Genomic DNA, 18,192 nt, shown 5'->3' with positions numbered 1-18,192 from the left:
GACTTTCTTCTTTGTTTAACTTTGTCAACAAAATGCTAATTTTTAAAGATTCAAATACTGTTTCTTTAATTTGAAAATAGAAAAAGTTCTCTGAACCTCCCCTCTCTATTTGCTGCTCTTCTATATTCAAAACCGTTTCCATAGCACACACTTCTGTGCGGTTTTTTTTTCCGGTAATCTGTACATGAAAAGTATGGTAAAAGGAAAACTACCTCCCAACGTACGTACCCCACGCCCATACATAGAAAGTTAAACCATGCTGTGAAAAGATACTCTATGCCCCAACTCTACTTCCCCAAAATAATCAGGTAGAGAGAGAGAGAGAGAGAGAGAGAGAGAGAGATTTCATAAAATGTTAATTTGACATCCATAATGGAATTACTCGTCCTCGCCAACACTTTTGAATGATGTTAATGAACTCCGTTTTCATGACAAGTTCCACATCCATCACAGCACCTAACCACCTATGCAATGTAATGAAGCTTAATTGAAAGCAAGTTACACTTCAAAGCTATCCCCTCCATATGAAGGGGTTTTTGGTATATCTACAACTTAGTGTGGGGTGCATCAACCAATCTCTACTAATATTTCCTTGGTACAAATGATGCTTTTATCCCCGTCCGAACTTAAACCTGAATCATTCCCTGCTATGTGCAGTCTCCAGAAAAACGATACTACCAACACCTCAGAAATCAAAAAGTTAGCATAACAGCTTCCAGACCGTCACATTTCCGTCATCATCAATAACTCATAACACAGTATGCATTCTCAATTAATTCAAGCAGGCAGCTGAAGCTTTGCACTGTTCTTCCAGCTGCAAGACAATTGAATGGGAGTTAGAACTTTCAATCCCATACTCAAGAAGCCTTTGTTTTGATGTAAAATGGGCAGAAATTAAAAAAAAAAATGGAAAATAGATTTTTTAATTATAAAGTTTGTTTAGTTGGAAGCATGATTCAAGTAAACGGAATCGGCAATGGAATTGGCCACTGCTGATTCTGATTCAGCCGGGAACCAACCTGAACCCTAGAAATCAAGTACAAATTCCCAATTTGAATCAGCTGGATTCGTTCTGATTCCTCAAGAATCAGCAATCCAAATCCAATTCCTAAAACCATGGTTGGAAGTGAGGGGCACAACTTCAACAGTATAAAGAGTCACCTGGACAAGACCAGATAGTAAGGAAAGTAAAATATTTCCCCTTCTGTGCAATGTACGTCAAGACATGAAGAGCCTAAAGAGCAATGAAATATTTTGCTATTTTACCTCATGAAGTAGTAATAGAAAAAATCAGCATAAAGAGCTGTCTGGACAAGACCAGATATCGCGGCTGCAATTCAATTCATAAGAAAGGAGTATGAGAATATGCATAATTAGTTGCATAAAAAGTACTATTTTTAACCTATATGTATTAGATAGCTTACATAGCCATCGACTGAAATGTAGCTCTGTGAAGTAACGGTAGATCCAATTAAGGATGTAGAACCCACGATAAGCCCTGCACCAGAAAAAAAGACCTGGATTAAGAACACGAGAAAAAAGACTTCCACTCAAATAGACAACTAGGGATAAGAGCTAGGTGAAATAGAATTGATCCACAAAGCAGCTTTATTTTCAGTCTAATGGCACATTATGTTGTCCATTTCACAACTCTAATTATAGATCCAGCCAAATGGCATTTCCCAAAGTGCAAACGGAAGCCCTTGGACTCCCATTCTTCAATTGAAAAGATTGAAACTTGTGCAAGGCGAAAAGACCACTACATGGTAGGCCATAAAGCTGAAAGAGACAAGAGGACCAACCATATCAGAAATCCAAATCAACCCTTATGTAGTGGACAGACCAAATTAGCAGAGTCATCCTACACAATGCTGAACTAGGAGAGAACCTGTTTGAAAGGTCTAGGTTTGGCAGGGATTTTAGCACATGACATATCTTTGATGAACTTCCCTTTTGTTATTAAATGCAGTATTTTATTGATAAAAGAAAAGAAAAATGAATAGAATAAACACCCAAATAAGCCAAAGGACCCCATGATTGAAGCAGAGAAAAGAGGGAAGGAAGAACAAATAGGTACTTTGGACTAAAAGCCACTGAGGAACAGAGGCTGGTGGATTCACTAGCTAGATTATCTGATCTTTTGGCCTTGGCATGAGCTTTTGCTAAAATATATGCACAACTTTGCAGTAGGTGTGACAACTGGCTTCCAAGTTTCAACTTTGCTACTCCAGCTCAATATTGTCCGGTTTTAGTCAAGGATAGACTAGACAACTAGACATCTAGGTTCATGACTAAACTGTGACAGTATTATGAGTCGGTCCTGGCTAAGCATACCTTCTTTGTGATCCATTATCACATTATAAATAACATCTGCCTGTGTCATCTCTGACAAGCCGAATCATTCTCTCAATTCTTCCTCTCAACTTGGTATCAAAAGCTCAATACTTTGGGTATTTCAATTTTTTTTTACTAGCCAAAGGTCAGCCCTACACACTCGAGGCTTCGGCCTCCCAAGGCCGAGCATCATAGTTGTCATGGTGCCAAGGCGAACCAAGGCTTTGGAGGGCTGCCTATGCACTTAGGCAACAAGTCGCATCCCTTAAGGTGAACAAGGCAACCAAGTGTTATCTTTTATTTTCCCTCTTTTTTAACATTATTTAGCATGCTACATATACCTTGTATCATAAAAAATCAATATTAAACCACATTAGGTCATCAAAAATCAACATTAAACCACATCAAATCATCAAAAATCAACAATTAATCACATTAAGTCATAAAAAATCAACATTTAGAGAAATGCTCTTGTTCTAAAATAAGTTTGAGTGGTCAAATGATTTTATTTTTACATGAGACTTTTTGTATTAGGTATAGCACAAAACCATATTTCCAAAAAGTTTAAAATTCTTAAATCTGAGTTGTAATGACAAAGTTATGTTCTGGTTAAATTTATTTTAAAGTGAGCGAATACTGTTAAAATCGCCTAAATAAAAATAATTTTATGGACATCAAAACAAAAGATTATTTTATCTGACTATTGGTTTTTAGCAATGTTTTACCATGATAAGATTTATAAAATTTTCAGAATTGGGAAAAACCCTAACATTTGAAAGTTGAAAATTACCCCAAAACAAAAAAAAATCCAGTTTTTGTTCTTGAACTAGAGGGTTGACATTTTATCCTTTTGGAATTTGATTTTTAAATTATTTTTGTTCGATTCAAATAGGGGGTATTTTCTTATTTATGAATAATATTTTAAGTAAATGAAATAACAAATATAAAAACATTTACGCATCAACCCATTGGCCACTGGGCCCTCATCTATTCCAATCAATAGGGCCCCTACTCGCCTTGACTTTGACAAATAAGGCCCCTGCCCTTGTGCCATAGACACTCATATTTATCACTGTTCCACCCACCTGGCCCACCAGGGCCTTACTGTTCCTTTGCGATCAAGGAAGAACGGACCGCCTGTAATCACCTAGACCCATCAAGGCCCTTTATCCCTTCCCAATTGTGCTTAAGCCCTCCCTGAGGCCTCCGCTTGGTTCCTGTTGCTTCCTATGCTCAATTCCAGGCTTTGCCAGGCTCGACGAGGCTCCCTATCTCCTCTCTTGTCGTCGTCCAATTGTGCTTGCCCTTTTTTTTGGTCCTCGCCTAGTCATGACCAGCCTCGACAAGGCCTCTGCCCTTGTTTTTGCTCACTGCCAACACTCGACCAACCCCACCAGGGCCTTTGTCCTTATTTTTTAATGATTTCACGCTTCCATAAGCCCTAGTAGGCTCTCTGACCTTCTTTGTGATCAGTTTCAGGCCTTGATAGGCCCTCCATTCGGACAATAGTCAGCGCTGGTGACTATTTAGACTTTAAGCCTTCTATCGAGTTCAACCACGACTTCTATGCACTCACTTGGGTGTCTCCAACCTCTTTATGTGTCCTCGATATGGCATCCTCACGCCACTACCGGCACTTGCACGTGGCTTTATCATGTTGGGTTCTTGCTACTGATATTATCACATTCTTGGTTGTCCTTTTATCTAGTTTACTGCTGCAACTGGAGTTGTCTCTGCTTGTGAGTGCTCATCTCTTCATTTTTTTTATTATTAACTTTGTTTTAATGGCGAAATGTAGGGCTACCATTATAGAGAGAGTTGAGGGTGGTGTGGTGGGTCGTCTTGGAACCCATGGCCATAACCCTGCTCTCCGGATTGGACCTACCAAGCTAAATGGGACCAATTATCTCACATATGGTTAAACAGACATGCACAGCCCAATAATTATGCTCAAATATATAGACTTTGCCGACAAGTTCGTGAGACCATGCAAAAAGAGTTATCACTTCCTACCTACTACTCCACTCTCAATACACTGGCAACAATTGGACTTCTATCATTCAGTTTCCATGGTATGTACTATTGATGCCAGTTCCTTTTAGGAGTGTGATATGGAACAAGTGTATGGTTTTCTCATTGAACTAAACCTGGAGTATGATCAAATCCGCATTTAGGTTCTTAGTTGCGATAAAATTCCCTACCTTCCTTGAAGCTTACAATTTGGTCCAACATGAGGAATGTCACCGCCCCATTATGATGCCTATTGTTGCACCTACTCACTCCGAACTGGTTACTACAAAGGTGGACCTTCACATCACCAATAAACCAGCTGCTCCTGCTCGTAACCTGGTTAAGTGTGATTATTGTTATGTCCCCGTCACACCAAAGAACTGTTGGAAGATTCATGGTCTCCCAAAAGGGGGCGGACGTGGTGGGAAACAAGGGCCTTCTTGCCCTCAAGCTCATTTGTCTGAATCTATTGATGGTTCTTCCTCTGCTGAGGTCTCTCTTTTTTTTTTCTTTTTTTTTCAGAACAGATGGTGGCTCTCTAGCGTATGGGCTGTATTACTTGGATCTGGCTATTAATGCACCATCTTCACCAGTTTCAGCTCACACTCCCTGTGCAAACAGTGCTCTAACTCAGTTACATCAGTGGCATACTGGCATTGCCACCTTGGTGACCCTTCTCACTAAGCACACTAGATCTCCTTATTTTCCCAATGAAAATAAAAGTACTATTTCTGTCTCAATTATTCATTTGGATTTATAGGGACCTTCTAAGACTGTTGCTAGGGGTGGGTTCAGAATTCAGATGGTTTATTACATTTATTGGCAACTGCACTCATTTGACTTGCGTTTATCTTCTTCGGACTAAGTCTGAGGCTCTCTCTTGTTTCTGGTCTTTTCACACTATGATCAAGACCTAGTTCAATGCCCAGGTTCAAGTTTTGAGGAGCGATAATGGGATCGAATATATGGATGGTTTGATGCAGATTAATCACCAAACTAGGCTTATTTTATTAGGAATAAGCCTAGGGTTGGGTTCCATATATGTTGGGCCTTTGATCCCAAGTGTTTTGAGTGTAATAGACCACTTTTAAAGGTCTAAAAGTGGGGTTCTAAGGTTGCATACGGGATTCACTGATTTGTTTCCTTTTTCTTTAGTTTCCATTTTAGATGGGGTTATTTAGTTTCTAATTTTCAGTCATAAGTTAGTTTCTAATTCCAGTTGTTTTATTTCCTAGTTTACATTTCCAGATTTAGTAACTAGATGTTAGTAATCTTTATTTCAGTTTTTTAGTAACTTTGAAGTTACTAAATTGTAATCACCCCCCCCCATCATTATTATAAATAAAGGAGAGGGCTCCCATTACGCCCAATGATTTATGTTGAACAAAAAACCTTGCTGCTTCTGCCGCTAGCTGTTATGGTTGTTCCTTTTGTTTGATCAAGGCCTAGGGATTCGAGAAGTCCGAGTGGATCTTCATAAATTTTTTGGATTTCTTATTATTCTACATCATTCAACCAATCAGGTAAGTGCTCTAAACATTCTGCAGAATTTCTGGGTTACATTCTCTGTTCTTCTCCACTATCGGCCTCTTCTGTTTGGGAAGTTTTGGCCATCAGATGGCACTGAGATTTTGATCGGGTATTAGGCTGAACCAGAAGGGAACTCGATCACAGTTTGTGCTGATCAGACCATTTTCTGGTCTGTTTCTGGGTTTATTATAATTCTGGCCAATAGTGTTCCCTGTCCAGAATTGTTTTCCATTTTTTATTGTGTTGAAGTTGACTGCCGCTCTTGTTCTCCAATGGACTGGAACTTCTAATCTGTGATTAATTATGTTTGTTAGTTCCTTAAATACAGCTCTGTTGAAGTTTCTGAAGTTGTTAGGATTGACTGCCAGAACTCAGAACTTGCTGTCCAGAATCGAGTTTTGATTTGGTTTGCTATTCCCGTGATGTTTTGATTCTGATCACACCCTATTCCATGTTCTAAATCTGCTGCTGGATATTCTATTTGTTGACGCAAACTCTACTATCCGAAATTCCAGATTCTGAATCTGATAATTCTGGTTTTTCAAGGACTGTTGATTGATTTTTCTAGACTGTTGTTGCTGTCTACCACTGAGTGGTTATTGGTTGTTCTTTGGTTAAATTTTCCTGCAGTTTTGGGTCTAGTTTGGCTTGTCAAATCTAGTCCTACATTAAGTAGTATCAGAGCATGGCTGAGAACAACCCTCCCACGTTAGCTTCTATTATGGAGATGCTATAGAATATGAGAACTGAACTGAAGGCTGAACAACAAGCTTTGCGAACTGAACTGAATGTAAGGTTGTTGACTGTGGAGACCCAACCACAACAACCTACCTGTGGCTCTCATACACCACCTGAAGTGGAAGCTCCATTGAACATAGCTGCTCAGTTAGCAAACAGAAGACCTATCTCTAATCTGAGAGCACCACAGAGGATTCTTGTAGTGCAACCTACTTTTGAAGGAACACATAAGGGGTTACTGTGAGACTGAACGTCCCACATATCAGAGGTACTCTAAAGATTCACAGAAGGTTAAACTTGATCTGAAGGAGTTTGATGGTAGACATGACCCCCAATTGCTTTATGATTGCATAGCTGCATTGAATAACTACTTTAACTACTGTGACCTATCTGAGGAACGAAAAATTAAACTAGCTCGTGGTAAGCTAGTTGAAGCTGCTTGTGATTGGTGGAGAGCTAATGAGTGTGAACTGGAAGACCGTGGTAGAGAACCTACTACATGGGAGGAGATGAAGCAAGAACTGTCTGACAAGTACTTGCCACGTAACTTTAAGGCTCGCATATAAGACCAGTTGAACTCTCTTCGTCAAGGGAATATGTTTGTGGCAGAGTATATGAACAAATTTGATGCACTTTATTCTTACACAGGCATTAGAGGGAATGAGAGGCAATTACTTTCTCAGTTTCGACTGGGATTGCGAACTGAAATTAATAGGGAATTGGTGTTGCTAATGTGTATACAGTGAGAGATTGCTTTGACAAGGCTCTTCAAGTAGAGGAACTTATGGCACAACCAAGTAGAAGGTTTGGTTACCAAGCTGGGGAGGTCAAGAAAAATTTTTCAACCACTAAACCTAACACTTTAGCACCCCCACGAGCCACAACACCTCTAGGTGAAGTGAAGATACCTCTATTTAAACCAAAAGAACTTGAAGTCAATGTTACAAAAGAAGAGATAGTTATTGAAGTTTCAAAAACAGAAGATCAAGAGTTGGAAGATTCCACTGAAGAGTTCTATATTGAAGAGATCAGAGTACACAATACTGAAGCCGTGGACGATGATGTAATGGATGAAAGCACTCCAGAACAAGTCTTTGAGATTGATGACGAAAAAGAAGAGTTTGTTCCTTCAATCCTTGATGAAAAGGATACCAACGTTGATGACTTTATGCACATGACATTCACAGTTGATATTGATTCAGAGGTCGAGCATATAGAATTTGTTGTGCCATCATGGTTCTTTGAAGAGAAAGCTCCACGCCTTGAAGACTACATTCTGAAAGTTTACAAGCAACTAGAAATTTGTTTGGGGATGGTCAAATCTGCTACTCATATGTTTCCCCCTTTTCACTGCAAAATTTGAGAACGAATTTTTTCAAGATGGGGAGAGTTGATGCAAATTAATCACCAAACTAGGCTTGTTTTATTAGGAATAAGCCTAAGGTTGGGTTCTATACATGTTGGGCTTTTGATCCCAAGTGTTTCGAGTGTAATAGACCACTTTTATGGGTCTAAAAGAAGGGTTCTAAGATTGCATACGAGATTCACTGATTTGTTTCATTTTTCTATAGTGTCCTTTTTAGATGGGGTTATTTAGTTTCTAATTTTAGTACCTAGTTAGTTTTTAATTTTCAGTCATAAGTTAGTTTCTAATTCCAGTACCTAGTTAGTTTTTAATTTCCAGTCATAAGTTAGTTTCTAATTCCAGTTGTTTTATTTCCTAGTTTACTTTTCCAAATTTAGTAACCAGATGTTAGTAATCTTTATTTCAGTTTTTTAGTAACTTTGAAGTTACTAAATTGTAATCACCCCCCATCATTATTATAAATAAAGGAGAGGGCTCCCATTAAGCCCCACGATTTATGTTGAACAAAAAACCTTGCTGCTGCTGCTGCCGTTAGCTGTTATGGTTGTTCCTTGTGTTTGATCAAGGCCTAGGGACTCTGCGGCAAGAAGTCCAAGTGGATCTTCATAATTTTTTTGGATTTCTTATTATTCTACATCATTCAGCCAATCAGGTAAGTGCTCTAAACATTCTGCAGAATTTCTGGGTTGCATTCTCTGTTCTTCTCCACTGTCGGCCTCTTATGTTTGGGAAGTTTTGGCCATCCGATGGCCCTGAGATTTTGATCAAGTGTTAGGCTGAACCAGAAGGGAACTCGATCACAGTTTGGTGCTAATCAGACCATTTTCTGGCCTGTTTATGGGTTTCTTATAATTCTAGCCGATAGTGTTCCCTATCCAGAATTGTTTTTTGTTTTTCATTCCGTGTTGAAGTTGACTGCTGCCCTTGTTCTCCAATGGACTGGAACTTCTAGTCGGTGATTAATTATGTTTGTTAGGTCCTTAAATACTGCTCTGTTGAAGTTTCTGAAGTTGTTAGGATTGACTGCCAGATCTCAGAACTTGCTGTCCAGAATCGAGTTTTGATTTGGTTTGCTATTCCTGTGATGTTTTGATTCTGATCACACCTTATTCCATGTTCTAAATCTGCTGCTGGATATTCTATTTGTTGATGCAAACTCTGCTTTCCAAAATTCCAGATTCTGGATCTGATAATTCTGGTTTTTCAAGGACTGTTAATTGATTATTTTGGACTGTTGTTGATATCTACCATTGGGTGGTTATTGGTTGTTCTTTGGTTTAATTTTCCTGCAGTTTTGGGTTTACTTTGGCTTATCAAATCTAGTCCTACATTATGGTTCATAACTTCAGTACCTTGATGAATATGGTATTTTGTCGCAAGCATCTTGTGTTTGTACTCGGGAGCAAAACGGTATCCCAAAGAGGAAGAATTAACATCTCCTCGAGGTCACTCACTTTTTGATGTTTAATACCCAAGTTTCCAAATTCTGCTGGGGTGATGCACTCCTTGCTTCTGCTTTCATTATAAACCGGGTCCCTTCCAGTGTCCTGGACTTAAAAACATCGTTTACTCTTCTTTCAGACTCCTCTCTTGCCTCTCACCTTCCTCCTAGGGTATTCAGCTGTGTGTGCTTTGCTCACAAATCGTCTCCCTCTCGATCCAAATTAGATTCGAGGGCTCTTCGGTATTCTGCTTCTCAAAAGGGATACAAATGTTATCATCCTCCCTCCCATTGCTAACTGCTCACCATGTTTGTTATATTTCATGAAGATGAATCTTATTACCAGTCTTCTCTTCACGCGCTGGGGGGGGGGGGGGGGAGTGTTGAGGAACATCTTCCTTCTCTGGTTGTTGACATTGTTCAGCTTTAGGGAGGAGATAGCCACTATTCATGCCATTGAAAAGGTTCCACCAGCACCCAAAAAAATGGATTTGTTTACATACTCTTGATAAATAGATTAGCCCATCTCAACTCCACCACGCCAATCTATGCTCCCAGATCCAACTCCTTCATCTCAGACATCCAATAATCCTTCTTCGTCTGACAATGCCCCTATTGCTGTTAGAAAGGGAGTCATAACTTGCACACAACACCCTATTTCTAATTTTATCTTCTATCAATCATTGTCTCCTTCCTATCGTGCCTTTGTTTCTTCTTTGTCCTCGGAATCTATCCCATAGGGTTGGAAAGAACCCATCACAAATCCTAAGTGGAAAGACACTATAATGGAGGAAATGAAGCTTTGAAGAAGAATGAAACCTAGGAGCTTATTCCTCGGCCTAAAGGAAAGAGATCAGTAGGCTATAAATGGGTGTTCACAATAAAGCAGAAGGCAAATGGTACAATTGAGAGATATACAGTTAGACTGATTGCCAAAGGTTTCACCCATACCTAGGGAATTTATCAGGACACATTTTAAATGAACTTTGTTCGGGCATCGCTATCCTATGTTGCAAACATTGGATGAAGTCTCCAACAACTTTATGTTAAGAATGCTTTCCTCAAAGGTGACCTCGAAGAAGAGGTGTATATGGATATTCCCCCAGGCATTGCCACATCATCTACAACTGGAAAAGTATATAGATTACAGAAACCCCTCTATGGTCTTGATTTGACAAATTCCAGAAGGCAATGCTACAGTTTGGGTACAAACAGAGCCGTGCTAATCATATCTTGTCTGTTAATTACAAGGGTGGAAAAGTTGCTACTCTTATTGTTTATGTTGACGATTTAGTGATAACAGGGAATGATGATGCAAAATTCTTCTCCTTGTTGAAAACCCAGCTGTGTATGAAGTTTGAGACCAAGGATTTAGGATCTCTTAGATGATTTTTAGGGATTGAAGTGGCCCACTCAAAAAAAGGGATCTTCATTTGCCAAAGAAAATATGTCCTATACCTTCTCAATGAGGTTAATCATCAACTCAGCCGCAAAGGGGGTGAATCAGTAGACAAGGAGAAATATCAGTGACTTGTTGGCAAATTGACATACCTCACCCATACCCGGCCAGATTTGCTTATGTTGTTGGTATTGTGAGTCTTTTCTTACACGATCCCCAAACTAATCATCTTGAGACTACGTACTGGATACTAAGTTACTTGAAATCAGAACCAGGGGAGGGCATTTTATTCTTCAACAACGACAATTTGAAGTTGGAATGCTGTAGTGATGTTGACTGGCCGATCTGTTGATGATCAGCAATTTACTTTAGGATATTGTACATTCCTTGGTAATCTGGTTACTTGGTGAATCAAGAAGCAATCAGTAGTATCTAGATCTAGTGCAGAAGTATAGTATCAAGCTTTGATCAAAAGCAGATTGGAGTCCTCGAAAAGAAAGAAAAAAAAAAAAAAGTGAATCCTAAGCGAGAAACTTTCCTCGACCTCTGCTCTCACAACAGCCAGGATGCTCCCTCCCTCTCTCTTCTTCCTCCTCCACTCTCTTTCTCTTTTTCTCTGATGCAGAACCGGAGTTGGAGAACCCTATTCGGTTCGCTTATAGACCCACTCAAGAATGCAACAACCAAATATCAAAGAATTGGCAGTTCTGTAAATGAATTGAAGTTTCAAAGGAAGGTGGCAATTTTGTAATTATAGAAGCAAACCACACCTTTTAAAAATAAGACAATATGGAATGTAATCAGGAAGTTATTATTAAAGTGTGGGGCAATTCTGTAAGAAGACATAAAAAATAGGCTAAAAGAGAACTCAACATTAGTAGAGGGCAAATATATAATTTCAGCAAGTTGTTTGTTTGCAAATAAGAAGGTTGTTCATCTTCAACCTTTGGTCACAATAGAGAACAAAACCAGTGGCAGCAGCAATCTTCAAATGGACCCAGCTCCTCAAGCAAGGTCACCCATCTCATGGAAGATCACGTACAGGTTCATGTAATATCTCCAGGCTATCGAATCCAAACCTCATCGATGTCAAACAGCAAGTTTTGGTTAAGTATTCAAGTTCTGAAACTTCTCCAGGCGATAAGCAGAGACCAGATCTGTAAGTCAGTTCGAATCTCACAGCAAGAGGAGTTCCAGGAAGTGATACTCCAGGGTTTTGGTCGCCTATAGGTAGAGACCCCTCTACCAAAGTCTCAGTCCAAACAGATCAAAGGAGAAGGAGATAGAGCCTCTGAACTAGGGCTGCAACTGTCACCCAGAAACAGAGGTTCGAGCAGCAAGGGAAAATAAGGGTAAGAAGGAAAAGAAGAAAAAAAGAAGAAGAAGAAGAAGAAGGGAAGGGGGTTCTCAGACAGCACTCACACCACACTCACGATAAGCAATTTCTCACTCAATTCATTCAATTCTCCAAATCTAACCAATATTGTCCATTGATAACATATAAATAAGAGAAATACATCTCAAGAATGGAAACTTGTTCTAATAGGAAATAAACTAAAACTGGAAATCAAAATACTACTCCTATGTATCTACTTCTAAAACAAAGAGTGTCAAATAATTCTAAGAAAGGAATAAATGGAACCTAACAACCCTTGCCAAACCAGAAAATCGGTTTGGGTTGGTTACGTATTGGCTTAGGCCTCCAAATAGGGTCGGTTCGGTCCAGCCAAGCCAAGGCCTCTGCATCTCTTCTCCAGCCTCCCCCTCTCACCCTCTCTCTTCTTCCTCCACTCCCTTTTGCTTCTTATTCTTTCTCTGTTAGAGCTATGTTTCTCGGTCGGAGTCGCGCCTTGGCTGCCAACACCACAGGTCGCCATTCCCATTCGGTCAAGAGCCTCATCGCCTCCATCCATGTTCGACTGCTCTTTCCTCAATTGTCGTCTTGCACTGTCGGCACCCTCAGCTGCCGCTTGGTCGACAGCCAACCCCCTTGGCCTGTTGTCATTCGGCCGCCAACACTGTTAGGCCAACCACCCGCCTGATCCATCTAGCTTGCTCTGCCAACCCCCGATTTGCTGCCAGCTGCATGGCAACAGCCTGCAAGGCTGTTAGCTTCGCTCAACCAACAGTCGCTTTATCATTGCCATCGGCAAGGCCGGTGCTAATGTAGATAAGTTACTTAATGGGCTTATTTTATTGCAAACAAGCCTTGAGTTGGGTTATGTATATGTTGGGCCTTGGTTCCCATGAGTTTTCTTTATAATGAACCACTTTAATAGGCCTAAAATATGGGTAGAAAGTAGGAAAACGGGATTTGATTCATTAGCTTAAATAGAGTCCTATTTTGAGTCTATTTCCTTTGTTATTTCAATTTTAGTCAGTTTAGGTTTCCCTATTATTAGTTAATTAGTCCTCCTCCATGTTGAAGTTCTAGTCCTAATCCTATATGGAGTCCAACTCCTATTATGTAATGTCTAGTCCTACTTGGAGTAACTCCTAGTTAAGTTATGACTGCTAGTCTGCCCTCTTTATGTAAAGGAGCTAATGTACTCTAATTAGACAGATTTGAAAAAAGATGAATTGAGTTAGAATGTTTGAGAGTCTAAGGGCCGTGTGATTCTTCTTCTCTCACCCCCCCCTTTCTTTATGCAACCTCTCTCTTCTCCTCTATTATGAATTTGATCAAGGAGCTACTGTTAAGGTTGTTTAGAAGGCACGATAGGATTACTCAATCCTCTTCTTGAAGCTGTTCAGATCACCCAATTGTTGTTCTTGCAAAAATCTTCAGATTCTCTCTCCTAGGTCTGAAAATCAATAAGGTAAATATCTCATCAACCGTCCGTCAAAAGTCTCAATTTTTTAGGTTTTTGTACACTCCCTAGCCCTATTTGTCTTGTTTGAGGTTTATAAATTGTAGGGATTAGTTTCTTCTAATCTACTCCTACATTAGGCGCCCTTCCGCCGTGGCTACCTTCTTACCGACGGTGCTTTTCTCGTCTTGGCGGTTGCATAGAAGAAGTGTTGAGATGTTTGTTAGGGTTTGTGGAACCCTACCTAGAATTGTCTTGGTTGCCCTTGCTTTGTTACAGGTCTCCTTGCTTTTTGTTTTTTAATCCCATGTAGGATTTTGTGTCGTATTGAACATGTCTATGAGTCATTTGTTTCTTGTTGCCCATCTGGGCTTAGGTTGTAGTTCTTAATGGGTTTTTTTTACCCTTATAAGGGTTTTTAATTTCCCCTTCGGGTCTGTATTTTCCCTCCCCCTTCTTTTAATGCATTTATATTCACCCAAAAAAAAGTATCAAGCTTTAGCACAAGGCGTGTGTGAACTTATCTGGCTTAACATTTGGGGGTAACATCAAAGGAACCTATGAGGCTCTATTGCGATAACAAGGCAACAATCAATATAGACCATAACTCAATTCAGCATGACAGGACCAAGCATATTGAGATTGGCAGACACTTCATTAAGGAGAAATTTGAATTAGGCTCAATTTGCATTCATTTGTCACTTCAGAGAACCAGCTAGCTGATGTATTCGCTAAAGGATTGACTTCTAAGTCCCCACCCTATTGTATTCAAGTTGCCCATGCGGGATATCTATACACAAACTTCAGGGGCTGTTAAGGATACTAGACGTCAAGATTCATTGTATGTAGGCTAAGGACTGTGACGGCATTATGACTCAGCCCTAGCTAAGCATACCTTATCTATAATCCATTTTTATCACATTATAAATAACATCGACCTTTGGCATCTTTGATAAGCCAAATCACTCTCTTAATTCTTCTTCTCAACTATTTTCATAACAATAAGGACATACTTTACTTGGGGCAAAATGTTGGGCAGTAAAAAAGAGTAACACAGTTAAGTTGAGTGTTGCAAAGACGAGGATGTTGAGATGGATATGCGGCAAAAATAGGAGAGAGAGTGAGGAATGACCGGGTTAGAGTTGATTTGGGAGTTGCTCCGATTCAAGATAAGCTCAGAGAATGTCGCTTAAGGCGGTTTGGCCATATACAACGTTAGACCTTTGAATGAACTTGTAAAGAGGAGTGATCATAACTAGATGGAAGGAACCAAAAAGATCTAGGGGCAGGCCTAAAATGACTATTGATGAGTTGGTAAAGAAAGACATGTAGAAGTTAGGCCTGGATCTTAGTATGACATCAAATAGAGCTGTTTGGAGGGCAAAGATCCATGTTGCCGATCGCATTTAAATGGGATATCCCGGATGTGTTGTGTTGCTATGTTTCTTTTCTTTTTCTTTCCCCCTTTTCTTTCCTTTGTTTTTTCTTTGCCCAGTCGTGGATCCATGTAGCCGACCCCTTTAAGTTGGGAAAAGGCTCTGTTGTTGTTGTTGTTGTTATTGTTGGACATACTTTACTTATTTAGTGAACAACCCATATACCTAAAAGTGAATGTTTAGGTGTTTTCTGTACAAGCATTTCTTCAAAGCATGAGTGTTGAGGCACTACCCTCTGATGCACAGGCACAACATGTACCATTATAAGAAAAATACAAATGTAAAATAAATGCATACAGAGTGCCAGACATGCAAATGGAGAAAAATTTAAGTATAACCATTTAATATGCCAAAATGTGTCCTATTACGGCATACCCGATGCATGAGGCTCCCGCATGTGCGAGGTCCGGGAGGGCGAGAACTACGTAAGGATTGCCCCGAGAATGTCAAGAGGCTGTTTCAACCGCTTGACCACCAGGTCGCAACATTTGTACCTCCGTACATATCAAATCATGTGGAACATTCTCATAATCCTACCCTAAAAATTTAGAAAGCTACAAACAGTAGGTAGTATAAGAAAGTGCTAGAATCACTGAACCGGTAAGGGACCACAGAATGTGTCTCTTAAGGGAGTGAAATGTTTCCTCATTAGAGCCTTGCACTGTCTAAAGCCATAATGGATCAGTAATTTATGCTATTAACGCATCAGGGGTAAAAAGAGAAGCAATTAGAAATTTGACTAGTCCTGGTAAAATTTGGACTGCGCAAAGAGCGAAACCCCCCCCCCCGGGCGGCAGACACAACGGCATCCGTGAGCCCAGTTAGCTCTAATTTCTGCATATTTACTGGAGACATGCTTCCACCTAATAAATTAGGGAAGTAAACCATAACATGGTAAAGTCATTGGGTCATAACCACAGAACAGGTTCAAACGATTCATCAACCCAAAAATTAATCACTGACCAGCCTTTTTCTATCTAAGCGTCATAAATTTAACTTCTGAAATCAATTCCAAATATAAGCATCTAAGAACCAAACAACAAAATGAAATCCTTCTTCTTCATCCAACAGAAACTAGACCTGTGCACCCTAGAACTAACACCCCAAGCAATAGATATCAACGAAAAAAAAAAAACTCTAGGGTGATAACTGAATCTGAGAATGATGATTATTTCAATATAACCAATAGATAACAACCGCAATACATTTTTATCTCCAGAAAAAGATTATTCACTAAAAGCAATTATAATATTTTTATAAATTCAATTCAATTCTACCATCCAAACATGATAAAGTCAATTGCATTACCCCAGGAAGAAGACATATTGACCCGTCAAATTGTCCACATTTCCACTTCTCTGCAGCAAAACCAGCTGTGGAAGAATTGCAACTGCTTCCAAATATATAGAGAATGCCCATAAAACCTGCAAAAGAATCATAACTTACATGATGGGTTGAACATTCTATAGTTATTTAGTTTTTGTAAAAAGATGTATGAAGCAAGGACTAATGGGTAGAAAATTAAAACCAGAGTTGTGCAACAATTAAGAAGCAGGTCCACACAAAAACACACACAATTCAAATTCAAAACATCTCAAAACATCTCCAGAAAGCATGTGCAAGAACCTGGTCTACTATGGTACAAGTAGACATCCGACATCAAATAACAGCATTATGATGTCAGTTTCTACTCCTATTGAAGAAAATTCAAAAGTCTCAATGAACTGGTGGTCCTTCAAACTGTAGTTATGTACTAAAGAAATAGAAGGCCAGAAACCACACTTATGGCTCAATTTTGGTACCAGTCCTCATCAGTATTTCTTGCATTTACACCTCTTTTCTTTGCTCATAACTCATAAAGAATAGTTCTAACCTAATGAAGGGCCAAACCTGTAAAATTATAGTTGTGCTCTAAAAGTGCCAAGAATTAAACAAGTTCTCTCCAAATGATGCACTGGGGAGATATTTGTAAAATAACAAAAGCTCACAAGCCTTCCTCTCATCCCGTCTTCAGCCTTTTAGCGGCTCCATCCATTCCAAATCATCAAATCTCCAAATGGCACAGACAGTCGTGTAAGAAACCAAAAGGATGCATTGAATTAGTTTCAGTCAATTTGGTTTTGGGATTGGGAACCTTGTCTGCAACTATCCCTTTTTGTTCAGTTACTGAAAAAATGCAATTGGATGGCATCATTAAAGGGGAGGCTGCAATTAGATACTTCTACATCTCTCAATCGTTCCCACTTTTTTCCTGCAATCTTATGTGTATGGGCCACAACTATCCACAGATTGCATTCGATGAGCGGCCTTGTTCATATGGAATTACGGATCCATCTGCTTCCTTTCCAAATCCTCATTCGACTCAACTCATACCATTCAGTTCCAAATAATCAGCAACAAAGAATATCTCCTCCCATGGGGAATTGTTCCGCAACAAAGCTAATCTACCCCAGACCCTCCCTCTGCATACAGGAGAGCAGACAGGCAGTGAGAAGTCCTATGAATATAAAATCTTCTTCAAAATACTTTGGCCTTTTCCTTGTTTTTTCATCTTCATATCAGTGCCACTGATTTTTCAAAGAGAGACCCCTTTTAAGCATGAGGATAGCAATGGCTGAGGGTAATTCTAACCATCCACTGGAAAGGTGACCACTAGATTCGTGACATCCTCAGGGCCCCAGTTAAACATTAGCTCTACATCCAACTGTGTAATAAGAGTGTTCCTGTAGTAAAATTAGTCGTTGAAAGGAGGCCCAATCCAATTTCTACCACACTACTTGTCTGGCAAATCCCACAGATGTAATTCTCAAGTTACCCAATCTGAACAGTTGTCCAATTACCCAATCTGAACAGTTGTCCAATTGCTACTACCCATTTTGAGTGTTGTCCCCAATTCTCCTTAAATCAAGTTACTCTTCCTCTACGTTTTATAGGGGTTATTATAGTCTGTTTGGCATTTCCATATTCGTATTGATTTCTTCTCCCCTTCAGCAGTGCTCCACCTCTCTAATCATATTAGAAGCAGAAAATGCCTCATAATAACTAGCAACCACTTGTGTAAGAGTCAGATCTTTCATTGGATGTTTCACCATTTGTTTGCAAGTTATTCATTGGGGGGGGGGGGGGGG

General features: G+C 39.6%; 1 protein-coding gene across 1 annotated transcript in view; it reads right to left on the bottom strand.

Moving 5' to 3' along the window:
- Positions 1-343: 343 nt before the first annotated feature.
- The window catches only part of LOC122059680 (ER lumen protein-retaining receptor A), a 20,811-nt gene continuing 2,962 nt past the window's right edge, over positions 344-18,192 (bottom strand). The window contains exons 3-6 of the mRNA XM_042622641.1: positions 16,373-16,488; positions 1,425-1,498; positions 1,267-1,330; positions 344-814 (exon numbers count right to left, since the gene is read on the bottom strand). Coding sequence (XP_042478575.1) covers positions 778-814; positions 1,267-1,330; positions 1,425-1,498; positions 16,373-16,488 — 291 coding nt within the window. The 3' untranslated portion in view covers positions 344-777. The remainder of the gene's footprint in view (positions 815-1,266; positions 1,331-1,424; positions 1,499-16,372; positions 16,489-18,192) is intronic.

This window comes from Macadamia integrifolia, chromosome 13, assembly GCF_013358625.1.
Source record: "Macadamia integrifolia cultivar HAES 741 chromosome 13, SCU_Mint_v3, whole genome shotgun sequence".
Taxonomy (NCBI): Eukaryota; Viridiplantae; Streptophyta; class Magnoliopsida; order Proteales; family Proteaceae; genus Macadamia; species Macadamia integrifolia.
The sequence above is the reverse complement of the archived record's forward strand: the minus strand, read 5'-3'. Positions and strand labels throughout refer to the sequence as shown.